The sequence below is a fragment of the Lepidochelys kempii genome, chromosome 15 (assembly GCF_965140285.1).
Source record: "Lepidochelys kempii isolate rLepKem1 chromosome 15, rLepKem1.hap1, whole genome shotgun sequence".
In the NCBI taxonomy this organism is placed as follows: Eukaryota; Metazoa; Chordata; order Testudines; family Cheloniidae; genus Lepidochelys; species Lepidochelys kempii.
Genome location: NC_136394.1, coordinates 10,736,844 through 10,750,118, shown reverse-complemented (window position 1 = coordinate 10,750,118; position 13,275 = coordinate 10,736,844). Strand labels below are relative to the sequence as shown.

The window sequence follows — 13,275 nt, the reverse complement described above, 5'->3', positions numbered from 1 at the left end:
GCTACTGTACTAAAAATAGCAGTGTGGATGTTGTGGGTCAGGTGCTTGCTCAGGCTTTGTCTTACGAAAACCCCTGGGTCTGAGCTCAAGTGGCTAGCCTGAGTGTCTGCTGGAGCCATGAGGCACAGCAAATGTGCTCAATGAATCACTGATACTGCAGGCAAATAAACAGTGTCCCTGCCCTGAGGAGCAGTCTACATTAAACCGAATACACAATGAAAACTAAGGCCTTGGTTGATAAATTAGATAAGCAAGTGATGAGTGGATCAGTTTAGAGACTCAGTCTTATGAGGTTGCCTGTTGCAGCTTTGGAACTGTCTTCAAGGGGCCAGCAGTGGAACATTCTCAGTTGCAGATGTCACCGCAGTGTCTGGAACTTGATTGCTCTGGTGTGCTTCAGATTACGCTGTAAGATTTAGCAATTCAACAGTAAATGTTTTTGTTCTGCTGCCCAGTTAGGCCAGGTGTGTCCTGTATTTTATGAAGAATGAGCTGTTGTGATTTTTGGTGCTGTGATTCAATCATTATGTAAGATGCAGGCCAAAATGTTGAGCCAAAACAAATGCCTGATTTTCAGGGTTGTAGAATATCACTCCTTTTAATTCAATGAGAATTGTAGCTGATTATCACTTCTGAAAAAATGACCCACATATAGGTCAATGTGGATTTAGGTGCATAACTATTATGTTTTGATACTAGCAGCCGTGTTAGTCTGTATTCGCAAAAAAGAAAAGGAGTACTAGTGGCACCGTAGAGACTAACCAATTTATTTGAGCCTAAGCTTTTGTGAGCTACAGCCCACTCACTTCCCGCTGATGAAGTGAGCTGTAGCTCACGAAAGCTTAGGCTCAAATAAATTGGTTAGTCTCTAAGGTGCCACAAGTCCTCCTTTTCTTTTTGCGACCTTCACCCAGGCGCTCTGAAGATGGGATTAAACTCTGGCAGCAGGAACTGCCTTTTATGTTGGCCCTGGCAGCACCTCGCCCAAGGGGACCCCGATCAATGACTAGGTGCAACTTTACACCAGCAACTGAAGACGGCTCCTATTGCTACAAAGTCAATTTCAGAGTAACAGCCCTGTTAGTCTGTATTTGCAAAAAGAAAAGGAGGACTTGTGGCACCTTAGAGACTAACCAATTTATTTGAGCTCAGGAAAGCTCAGGCTCAGATAAATTGGTTAGTCTCTAAGGTGCCACAAGTCCTCCTTTTCTTTTTACAAAGTCAATATCTGCCTGAGTCAGCCCGTGAGCAGCGGCGCCCGGGTTTCCGAGGCAAGTGACCAGCAGCCTCGCCGCGGATAAGGGAGGAACCATCAGGGGCAGGGAGCGGCTCGCCCGCTTGTGCTCGTGCACGGGGCCCCCGCTGCCCTGGTCGGGGCCCCCGGGCCGGCCGCTGTGGCCGAGCCTCTCCGGGCGCGTTCCGCTGGGTTTCCTTGCCGCAGGCGGCCGCTGTCCGCCCGGCGCTGGAGCTGGGGAAGCTGCGGGGGCGGGGCCGCCCCCGGGAAACGGGCAGCTCCTGAGGCCTCGCCGGGGCGGCCGCAGGCCCCAGCCCCGCTCACTCGGGGTCAGGCCCCGCGCTCCCGGCATCTCCAGCGCCACGAGCCCCGCCTCCTGGGCGGGTCTGCGCGTGACCCGGAACTGAACCTCGTGGTGCTTCCGGGGTCAGGCCGGCGCGATGGCGGCCGACACGCAGGTGAGTGCGGGGGGCTGGGCCCAGCCGTGGGGCTGGAGGCGGCTCCAGGAGAGGCGCTCCCGCGGGCCGGCCGTGGTGCGGGCTCCGCTCTGGGGCTGTCTGTCTCCGCGGCCCGGTTCCTCAGCTTGGCCGCGCTCGGGCGGCCGCGTCACGGGGAGGTGGCGGTGGCTCGCGGGAGCCGGCCCCTGTCAGCGGGAGAAGGGACGTGGCAGTCGCGTCAGCCCCGGCCCTCGCCGGGCGCCGACCCCCAGCCAGCCCGGCCGAGCGCGGGCCCAGCCCCGGGACAGGCCGAACGAGGCCGCGGGTCCCCGGCCGAGCTCGCGCCTGCCCCAGACAGCCCAGGCTCGCGGTGCGAGCCTGGCCCCGCCGCGGAGTCCGGCCCGGCTGCGCAGGGGATCGGAGCAGCCGCGCTGCCTCGCCCCGCGCGGGGAATGGGACGGGAGGCGTTTGTAGAGCGCGACTGTCGCGTCGTCTGTGTCCGTGCGAGATGGGAGTTGTCTGAGCCTCAAGAGCCGGCGGGACGAGCCTTTCTCTGCCGCTGGGCCAGGCTCGGCGGGGGCGAAGGTCGGGGTTGGCTCAGCGCTTAACATCAGTGTTAAAGAGGCCCTTATGACGTTGAAACTTGCTCAGTTTCCAGCAAAAACAATCTGCTCTGGGCACCACCCCAGCCACTGAGACTTTTTGTGGTTCTACAGTTGCCTTGTTGTATCTTTTAAACAAATGTTTCTGTTGCCCTCTAAAAACCTTCACACAAACAGTAGAGGACATTGACCCCTTTTGTAAGGAAACCAATGAAACTGACTATATGGAAATACCTATCAAAAGTATAAAGTGAAAAAATCGATAAATATTTTCTCTAGTTTTCCAGTTTCTTTGGTCTTGACTGGTACTTGGAATGTGAGTAGGTTTAAAAAAATTCAGTAAATGTTCATTTTAAGACAAAAAGGGCTGTCCCTAATACATTGAAAAAAATATGTACGTAATAAAAATGTATTCCAGTTTAATCACATAGGATATTGCAATAAGACTTGTGCATGTGATCACATGCATGTTCAGCTCTTTTTTAGGTGGAATCAGAACTGCTCCGATCCTATTATGTGTCTAACAGCTAATGAAGATTTATCAAGTGGTATGGATTTAGGCTTTAGGAACAGGAGAGTGAGTTCTGTCCATATTGCTGTGAAATTATAAATAGCTGTGATGTGCAGAAGAGTGACAACCATACAGTTCTTAGCTCATTTGTTACAATATTTTCCTCTTTTCTCTATATGCTTATGGTGATGCACTTTTCATTATTTTATGGAGGTTGCTTCAGAGAGCCCCTCCAAAGTCAGGTCTTATCTGGCTTGATATGTATGTTTAGGCTTCACTTTTTCATGGACCTTTTTTCTTGTATAATTTACTAACACATGTTTGTCTATATACATCTTAATAAAAAGAACAAGCAGTGGTGCATGAGACTTTTGCACAGTGACTCCTCGTCACCGAAATGGTGTGAATGATAAAAACTGCTCATTCCCTAAGTTAGTGGATCAATTGGGAACAACTGGAATATAATGAGGATTTAAAATTATCCCAAGCCTCTGAAAACAGAGGTGTATTCCTTGTAAATGGCTGTCACACCTATATATGGTCAATCAGCATCAGTACCTACTAGACATCTTGGATTTATCTTTAACAATGGAAAGTTTTCTCTAAAATAGTTGCTCACATATTCGTACCTTAACTGGTAGGCTGACAAACAGTTAATATTGATGACAACCATCTCTCAACAAATTCTGCAGGTTGCTAGCCAGATTTACCCTACCCTTTGCCCATCCTTGGAGAGAGGCACAAGGATTGGGATGGCTGAGTTGGAGGAAAGGGGAGGTAGGAATTTCCTGGAAATTTCAGTCAGCAATTTTGAGGGGTCTCTTGCACACAGACAAAAGCTTCATTGAGATCAATGGAGGCAGTTCATACTTCTCAAGAGCAAATCCTGCCATTTCCATGCATATGAAGGAACCTTTTATTACAAAACCAGTGGAGCTCTGCTTTGGAGGAGATGGATCAGGATTTGAGGAGTCCATGGAGGGGATGGAGTCCATGGAGGGCATGTGTTCCTGGGAGTGCAGGGCACAGTTCAGTTGGGCTCCCTGTGTGCCCCAGTATAACAGGGGCTTTGGATGGTGGATCAAGGCATCTCCACCTATGCTGTGGAGATACAGGTGGTATGGAGGCTATTCCAGCTTTGAAGTTGAAGTACTGTACATGAAGCATTTTAGGACTGCTCAGTCCGTGTGCTGGGTTGGGATTTTATATTTAGGTGGTTCTCATGCATCTACTGTTTCAGGTTGTCTGCAGGAAATTGACACTACATCAGTTGCTACTTGCCACCAGATGTGCCAAGCCCTGCTGTTAGCCTAGAACAAATTTTTTTTCATGCATGTTTTACAAAACTTTAATAATGTTTTAATATATTTAAAAATTAAGGAAACAGATTATTACTGGGTTTGGGATTTAAACATTCTCCTGCAGTGTTTTCAGTCCAGACATCACAACATGGTGCTAGTGCATGAAAAGTGAAACTGATGATACACCAAAGTGAAATTGAGTGGTCTAGTTCCACTTCTGAAGCTGGGTTAGGTGTAAAAAGTAAACAGACAGCATAAATGGTGAAAAGTAAATTACTGAAAGAAAACATTTAACAATCTAATTTCCACTTGTGTGGTAACATAGGAAAGAGTTTTTTTTATAAACAGGATGTGACATTTTTAAACCTGATAGACATTTCAGTTTAAAAGGAGACTAACCTACACAAACTCCATGAACATGTGACAGGTGTCTGTTAAGGTACAATGAAAAACCTTTCACTTGTTGTTCCTCTTACATAATTTCATAACAATTGACAATGTGAAATACTCAATATATGAAATTAAGCCTGCAGCATAGACTGTCTCATGGAGGAAGCTCCCCTTAAATGAGTGAGTGAGTGCAGTCTAGGGAGGGATCTCAAACTCAAATCACCATGGGGGCCATATGAGGACTAGTACATTGTCCTGAGGGCTGCATCTCTGACACTCACTGCCCGGCCCTGCCCCTGCCCCACCTCTTCCCGTTCCAACCTGTTCTCCAAAGTCCCCTTCCCCAAATCCCCGCCCCTGCCCCGCCTCTTCTCCGCTTCCTCCCCTGAGTGTGGGGCTCCTCCCTCCTGGAAAAAGCTAAGCGCTGCCAAACAGTTGTTTGGCAGTGGGAAGTGCCTGGAGGTAGGCAGAGGAGCGGGGACGCAGGGAGCAGGGGGGAGGAGAGTGTGGCGGCCTGCAGGAAATAACTCCGGGGAGGGTGCGAGGAGCTTGGTGGGCCGCAGGAAATAACCCTGTGGGCTGTGTGTTTGAGACCCCTGGTCTAGGGGCTAAAGTGCACCACTGGAAAGCAAAAGATCTGCATTCTATTCTGTTGCAAATTTTTTAACCTTTAAAGTCACATGTACTAGGCAATTGATTTTTCCAGTTCCTTGAGTGATTCACATGAGACATTGCATTGTAAATATAGTCTGTCCACTTTATAAAAGGGTAATTGGAGACTAATGGTAGTGTATATTACTGAGTGAGGATGCAGTGCCACATAAGAAGGTTGAAAATCAGAGAAAGGTCATCCTACTGTATATATGAAAGAGATTTTGAATTATCAAACAAGTAGAGGAGCGTCACTTTGTATGAGACTCTAATGATTCTTTCTTTTCATGGATACAGGCAGGAGTTGTTGGCTTGCCAAGTACCATGGTGGTTTGGATGACTGTGTCTAACCACACCGGTCAGTTAGTAAGAGGAGTTGGCTGTCTGCAAAAGAGCATATTCTCCCTTCCCGGTGCTTCTGTTTGTTTTGGTTGTGCAGTCCATATGTTGATGGTGACAAGAGAGTGATAACTTTTTTTTGTATGAATGGCTGTTTTAGGTTTCTGATACACTGAAGAGGTTTGCTGTAAAAGTGACCACAGCCAGTGTGAAGGAGCGAAGAGAGATACTTAATGAACTGGGAAGATGTGTCACTGGGCAAGGTACTTGTATTTCATCTATTTAAAGCATTTGTTTGCTATTTCTTTCACAGAGAGTATGGAATGGGTTTAGGCATGTGCTAAAGCAGCGTCTCCCAAACTTCATTGGTTCACATACCACCTTCTGAAAAAAATCATGGAGTGAATGGATGAAACATCAAGCTCATGTACCATCAGTGGTCCATTTACCACAGTTTGGAAACCCCTGCAGTGCATTTCATTTTAAAAGACCAGTGAAATATTTGTCCCTTTTTTGAGACCGTAGGGCTGTAGGCATTGGACTATGTGCTTTCCCTTTAAGCAATTCTAACAATTGTGTGTTTGTGTCTGTATATATGTATACACAAGTACAAGGAGACATGAACCTTTAGCATGGCTTGCTGGTCCTGGAGATTTTGCCCGATTTTTCTGTTCTGCCCCTCTCCTCCTAAATAGCTCTAAACACCAACAGACCTTAATGTTATTCATAAGGAAAGACCACAGGCTCAGTTCAGTGGCAAAGACGCTCGGCCAGGTATATTGTTGACAAAGCACGGTACTAGTGTCCCATAGGAGCTACAGGTACGTTAACATGTATGCCTGCAACAAGGCAGCTGCTCAGTCCACGCACCAGGATGCAGTCCCCTCGGCAAGTACAAAGTTGCCTTTCCTATGCCTTTCCCCTTTTATACATTGATACAAACAAGTTACGTATTGCACTCCATATGGTTTTCGTTACTGTCCTGTACCTTGTGCCTGCTAGTTCAAACAAAACATCCCCATCCGTTATCTTGTCATCCCATCCTTTTCTTACGAGAGTCTGTGTGTTCCTGTCCCGTCTCCTAGGAATGTGTTTATGCCGTTATTTGAGAACACTGTACCATCCTCTCAGGTCAGGAGTGTGTTTACTTGGTGCGCTGCTATTTTGCCAAGGCCAGACCACTCTGGTTCATAGCCTTTGGTTATTTATTTATGCGTAGGATTCCAGCAAAGCCAAAAACGGGTATCTCAGATGAGAAGTGAAGATGTAAAGTGGTATTCCTGATTATTACATATTCCCATTGTAGAGGTGTCCTGGCAAATTTTTGTGAGATCAGATAAATTTTGCTGAGATGAAATTGCAGGAGTGATTTAAATTTAGTTTCTCCACTTTGTTTTAACATGTTGTGTAGTGTAGTGTTGTTTTGTACTTTTAAACAGCTGCTGTGAACTACCCCAGAGGTGGCTGTTTTTCAGTGTTGACTGAAATGTTTCCTTTTTACATGAAGTTCATTGGAATCCTTTGAGGTGTAAAGGTGTTCTGTAAATGTGATGATAGTATTACTGGGCATGATAGCATGCCTCTTCTGAAAGGTGAATAAATAACTTCCAAAATGGTCCTGATCTAAGAGCAAGCAACCTATAGCTGATTACTCATCTGGGTCTGCCCTGTGGCATAACTCTGCCCCGCTGAGTCTGACCATAGTGAAAATGTATTCTCTACATTTGGAAAAAGGTAACTAAGAGGGTGATGAGGAAACATGCAGCAACAATTTTTGTATCTTGTTCAGCGTAGACATAAGAAAAGAGGACGAGGAATGAAAATATAAAGGTTAAATCCTTCGGCAGATACTCATAAAATATTTGTGGACACTGAGATGCGGAGGGAGCCCTGTTTGATGCTGATGTCCAGTTGGTTTCACTCAAACTAGTGTTACCATATTTCATGTAGGAGGCTGGATCTTATATTATGCTTCTTGATTACAAAGCAAGCCTAGAAGTTTTAACTTGCTCTCTACAAATGATTAAGGACCTGATCCAGAGCTCATTGAAGTTGATGGAAAGACTTCCTTTGTATCTATGCACTCTATATCTGGTCCTAAGGTTGAATATTTGTCTCAGCCATGGCTTTTAGGGTTTTTTGTATAAAATCATGCTCTTTATCACCCTGGTCAGTCTTTTACTAAATAAGACTCCTCCATGAATCATTACTGCAAATGTAGCTTTATATCTGTGCAGAGTAGTGGAATATGGGATTTTCAAATGCTCTTAAATAATTTAAAATGCATTTATGATTGAAAATGAGGGTTTTTTTTGGTATGGTGGTGGGTTTTTAAAAAAAAAAAACGATATTTATTTGACTTTTCTCACACTCTCCCATGGCAAACAATTTAATATTCAAGTATTGTGTGCTCTGATTTTTTTCCCCACTTCTAAAAATTGAAATTCTGATTCCCATTTTTTTTTGGGTCATGACAGTCAATCAGCCTTGGGCCCTGGTCCTGCAAACACTCACACACATGCTTAACTTAACTGCTGTGAATAGTTTCAGTGGAATCAGTGGGACTACTCACAGTAGTAAAAGGAAGCATGTGCATTTTTTCAGGATTGGGGCCTTAGTGATGATTCCCAAATAAACACTTTGGAATCCAATTTATTTCAGATCTGCCAGAGAGTGTGGTTAAAGGCCTTTGCAAACTATTCTGCCTCACCCTGCATCGTTACAGGTGAGTACGTGGGGCTGGGAAGGCTACATATCTGGTAGTTGTACTTGACTGTAGTAACTTCCATATGGAAATAGTGTTGATGTGGAGTGTAGTATATAGAGAGATTTGTCATAAAAAATGCTGTCCAGTAATGTCAGCCCAACATTTAGAATCTGTAGAAAAACAAGTTTTATAACACCTAATAACAAAAATTCATCTTTTCAAATTAAAAACAAATTCAGATCTTGATCCTGAAAATCACTGTGCATGAGTGCATCCCTTTGCCCTTGCAGAGCTCCGTGAGTTGCAGGATCGGGCTGTAACTGAGCAATTTTTGGTTAGATTTAAAACGTGGTCTGTAGAAAAGAAGTGGTTGAAACCCCCCCTTGGGCCTGCCAGAATTAATTGTTAATCTTGTGTCATGGGATGAGAATTGTTGTGGTGGTCCTCTGGTCAGGTCAGGCTGTGTGTTGAGGTAGGATATGGGGCATTCTGCCATGCGTGTAGATGATACAGAACCTTCTTCACCTGTTGGAATGGTAAAGATATACTGGCTGTTGGCCAGACTGATGAGAAGAGGAAGCAGAACCCTGTGTGTGGAATCTAGAATTTAATATCTGAAACACTGACAAGATTTGTAACATTTACAGAAAATGTTTCCTTTTCTCTATAGAGATGCAGCGTCCCGCAGAGCCCTGCAGTCTGCTCTCCAACAGCTTGCAGAGTCTCAGCCAGAAGCAACTGCAAAGAACCTTCTGCAATCCCTGCAGTCTTTAGGGATCAGTGGCAAGGCTGGAGTTCCAAGGTGAGGGCTGACTGCTATTCCCGTTGCTGTGCATGAAACCATTTCATGAAATACTGCCAGTCAGCTTCTTGCATCCAGAATTGAAGCTTTACCACTGAGAGGGGTTAACTCTTACTTTTGCAAGCAGAATTAGGGAAAGTTGATGGTTTGTATTTTATTCTCATTTACCACGTCAACTATCTTGCCATAGAAGCAACATCATTTCCAAGAAGGTGACTCAGAAACTTCTGCCGAAGCCTGTTTCGACTCTGATTGGAGAGTACTGCGGCTAGTACTTCTTTATGCAGACGAAGCACACTGAATGCCCATTGGGAAGGGAGAGGCTTGGTTCTAGTGAAATTCAGATAGCAGGGTTGGGCTGGATTACAGTTTCCTTTCAGTAGCCTTCAAATACAGGACGACTTGTTTTAAGCTGCTTTATCAAGGAATGACCAGGAAAGGGACACTTGTTCAGCTATTTAATTTCAAGATATTATTATAGACATTCTTAGCTTTGGTACCTTAATCTGCTTTGGGTTGGTTCTCTGGTGCAGGGGTAATCAATAGGTGGACCATGTTTTAGATTCAGTTCTAAAACACTTTATTGCTGTTATATTACAGTAGCAATCAGAGATTCCAGTTAGGGAATGGGTCCAGAAGGCCAGAAGTGACCATTATGATTGAGCAAGACCGCTAGCATAACACAGACCACAGAACTTCACCCTGTGATTCCTGCATCAAGCCCAATAACTAGGGATTTGAATTAGAGTATTTTTAGAAAAAATGTCCAATCTCGATTTATCCATGTAATGTTGTATTTACTCCTCTAGTTACTGTCTGGCAGCAGCTGGTTCTTAAGGGACTCTGATCCTATTATTGTCTATAAGGATGTTGGCTATGACATTGTACCTTGAAGGAGAGAGAGGTCAAATGGGGGTATGATTTTTAGAGCTCTGACAGACATGTGAAGGATTCATCTTCTGCCATCACCTTGGGAGAGAGCTGAGGATTACAACAGAGATAGGAAATAGATCTGGCACAAATCAGAAATAAGGGTATTGTGCCAAAGTGGCTGAGGGTGAATGATACGTGAGTGTTCATTCAGTAATCTGAGAAGTGCAGTCCAGTCTGCCTACAGAAGAGAGCAACTGATGAGAGGGCTGGGTTACTTGCAGCCCACAGTTTCAACTTGCAAAATGTTTGCCTCTCCCTTCTGTACTGGCCTTAGGGATCTCCACAGATCTTAGGGATCTTTCTCATATTGTGGTTTGACATCCCCAGAAGGCAAGGTTTGGCCTTTTGATGTGTTGTTCAGAGGATTCTGAATGTTTAAAGTGTGCTAATTAGTGGTGCTGAGAAATGATTTAAAACCTGAGACTTCAGCTGTTTTTCTCCAGTGAAGATGCTTCACTAACAAGGTGACAAATTCCAGTTTGGGCATAATAATGTGTGTGTCCTGGGTTAATAACACTGAGCAATATCCCTGGAACTATAGACTCACTCCTTTTCCCCTTTCTATGGCAGTAAGAGCAGTGGATCTGCAGCTTTGCTGGCTCTCTCCTGGATTTGTTTGCTTGTGCGCATAGTCTTCCCAACACGTGACAAGAGAGAAGGAGAAACATGGAAAAAGCTGGTAGGTACTTTTGTGCTCTGGAAAGGTATCTTGCCCCTCAGGGATAAGGAAGAGTCTTTGAAGTATTGTGTATTTCCAGGCTAATGTGAAGAATCCTGAATGTGACTGTGGGCTCAGTAGTGGTGATTGTAACAGCTGGTGTTACATTAAAACACATCCTTATAGGGCTTTCTCGTCCCTTTGTTTACCCTATACACTTCATATAGTTTTTTGGTCTCCCTTATTCTGGTAAAAGAGGCAGGAGGTATTGAGATTAATAGTCTTGGCTAGAGCCAGGCAAGCTTGCTCTGTACACTTCTGTCTGGCAACAAAACTGGTTCTAGTCTGGGATACCCCCTGGATCTGTTAGCAATGCAGCTGAATCCCAACCTGCAGTATCCTGTGCTGGTCTCATCCTGGGTGTCTCCTAAGCAGGTTGCCAATTATACCACGTTTGGGATGGTGTAAAGAAGCTTTTCACTTTGTTTTCTCTCGATTGGTTGGTCTGTCCTGTGGACCTTATTCCTGCCACCTTGGATTGCAGTACCAACTGGAGAGGTGAAACTGCTGTTCTCTTTACAATGCTCACATGAAAATGTATTTGAAATCCTGTTTAAAGTCATTTGTGTTGAGGAAGTTGCTGATAAAGATCCTAGAAGCCTTACTCCAAGTTAGAGTGGACGTTAATTGTTTCTTTCTCAAGTGGTAAGTGTGTGAATGTGTCTTTTCCTATTTCTCTTGGCAGGTGGAAGTTCAGTGTTTGCTTCTATTAGAAGTTCTGGGAGGTTCTCACAAGCATGCAGTGGCTGGAGCTGTGAAGAAATTGAACAGGCTTTGGAAAGAGGTGACACATGGGTTGACACAGTGTGACCTAATTCACTGACTTTTCTAGTGTCACTTGAGTAAATGTATCTTATGGTTCTTCTCAACAGAACCCAGGGCTGGTGGATCAGTACCTGTCTGTCATTCTCAGTCTAGAACCAAACCAGAGCTATGCTGCAATGCTGGGGTTTCTGGTGCAATTCTGCACGAGCCAGAAAGAAATGGATGTTGTTAACAGACACAAGGTAAATAAGAACACTGGCTCCTCTTTCTCCTCCATAATAATCAGAATGATTTTCTATTGGGAAGGGATAGAAATGTTACAGCAGGGCTGGTGCTTTACATCTGTCTGTCTGATAGTAAAGTGAGATTGCTCTGATTAAAGCTCAGGTGTCCTGATCTGAGTTATGTTTAGGGAGACCGTTGGCACACCCAGCTCTTCAGTGTATCTCTTGCTTCTAGGGAGATGGCCAAGATGCTTGCTTTCCCTATCTCTGTATCCTGATTTCAGGAATGGAGCTGAGCCCCTAGCTCTCTGTGGATTTTGTGTGTTCAGGCTGGCAGATAGGGCAATGAACCATGCTTCCTAGTGGACCTGTGTGTGAGGGAGTGGTAATAGAACTGAAATTCAGCTTGAATGGGACTATGGGACTTTTGGGGGAAAGAAGATGGGGCGTGATCTTTGGCTCCCTGCTGGCATTCGGGGAGTGTGAGCAAGTTGTGACATGACTGTAATGGATGTTCTGCTTGTTCAGAGTGCCCTTCTGGATTTCTACATGAAGACCATCGTGATGAGTAAGACAAAACCTCAGAAGCACTTGCTGGTGAGAGACATGTGGCACTGTTTATACTTTTGTCCCAGGTGTAAGGTTTGCTGCTGTGCTGGGCGCCTGACTGTGTTCTCTCTGCAGGATAACTGTGCCCCCCTCCTCCGATATGTGACTCACTCTGAATTCAAGGACCTGGTCCTACCAACTCTGCAGAAATCCCTACTGCGGAGCCCTGAGAACGTGATTGAAAGTGAGTCTTCTCTAAAGCAACATGGGGTGGGGGCATGAATAGTTGTTACTTGGAGTTCAGGAGTTGGTATGGGGAATAGGAGAATGCCACCCATTGGACTGTGCTCAGGCAGACTCTTTGCCTGTGAGCTCGGTGGCAGGTTGGCTGGCTCCTATGGGGTGGGTGTGGAGAGGTAGCATTGGTGATGTGATCCCAAGTGGCTGGGTGTGTGGTGTCTACTGCTTGCGGGGAACAGACTTTCAGAGCTGAATGTGTAGAATTATTTTGAGTAAATTTGTGCATTGGGAGGCAGTTTCTATGGTTTTCTTTCCATTTCTCATGGCAGCAACTCCTCTCTAATGGTCTCTGACGGCTTGGACTGTGTGAGGTTACTGCCAGGCTAGAAGCCAGTTGTTGTTTAACACCATAACTTCTTTTCTGTCCCCAGCAATCTCCTGCTTGCTAGCATCCGTGACTCTTGATCTCAGCCAGTATGCTGTGGACATCGTGAAAGGACTGGCCAGTAAGTGCCATGACCTCTGGATGGGTTGACAGATTCTTAGCAGGACTCCCTACAACTCCGACTGTGCCTGTGTGTTTATGATTGCCATATTGTTAGTGCCATTCTTGACTATGAAGATGTCCTTGTCATTGTGGGTGGGAGGCGATGCTGTGATATGGAATTAAAATATTGCACATTAAACTTTTGAAAAAAATTGGGGTTTCAGTTCTAGCAATCTTATGGCTGCCTGAGGCCTGTTGTGCAAAGTGGTTTAGTAGCAGGACGACGGCTGCTTTTGGGGTAAGGCACAGAACAGGGAATTAAGAGACTTGGCTTCTGTTTCCAGCCTTGCTACAGACTAGCTTTGTGATGCTGGGCAATTCACTT

General features: G+C 45.3%; 1 protein-coding gene across 3 annotated transcripts in view; it reads left to right on the top strand.

Moving 5' to 3' along the window:
• The first annotated feature begins 1,587 nt into the window (after positions 1 to 1,587).
• GCN1 (GCN1 activator of EIF2AK4) overlaps positions 1,588 to 13,275 on the top strand; it is a 61,778-nt gene continuing 50,090 nt past the window's right edge. For all 3 annotated transcript variants that reach the window (XM_073312945.2, XM_073312944.2, XM_073312943.2), the window contains exons 1-10: positions 1,588 to 1,692; positions 5,626 to 5,728; positions 8,127 to 8,190; positions 8,843 to 8,974; positions 10,478 to 10,586; positions 11,311 to 11,409; positions 11,498 to 11,632; positions 12,143 to 12,211; positions 12,299 to 12,407; positions 12,835 to 12,909. In XM_073312945.2, coding sequence (XP_073169046.1) covers positions 1,675 to 1,692; positions 5,626 to 5,728; positions 8,127 to 8,190; positions 8,843 to 8,974; positions 10,478 to 10,586; positions 11,311 to 11,409; positions 11,498 to 11,632; positions 12,143 to 12,211; positions 12,299 to 12,407; positions 12,835 to 12,909 — 913 coding nt within the window. In that variant the 5' untranslated portion in view covers positions 1,588 to 1,674. The remainder of the gene's footprint in view (positions 1,693 to 5,625; positions 5,729 to 8,126; positions 8,191 to 8,842; positions 8,975 to 10,477; positions 10,587 to 11,310; positions 11,410 to 11,497; positions 11,633 to 12,142; positions 12,212 to 12,298; positions 12,408 to 12,834; positions 12,910 to 13,275) is intronic.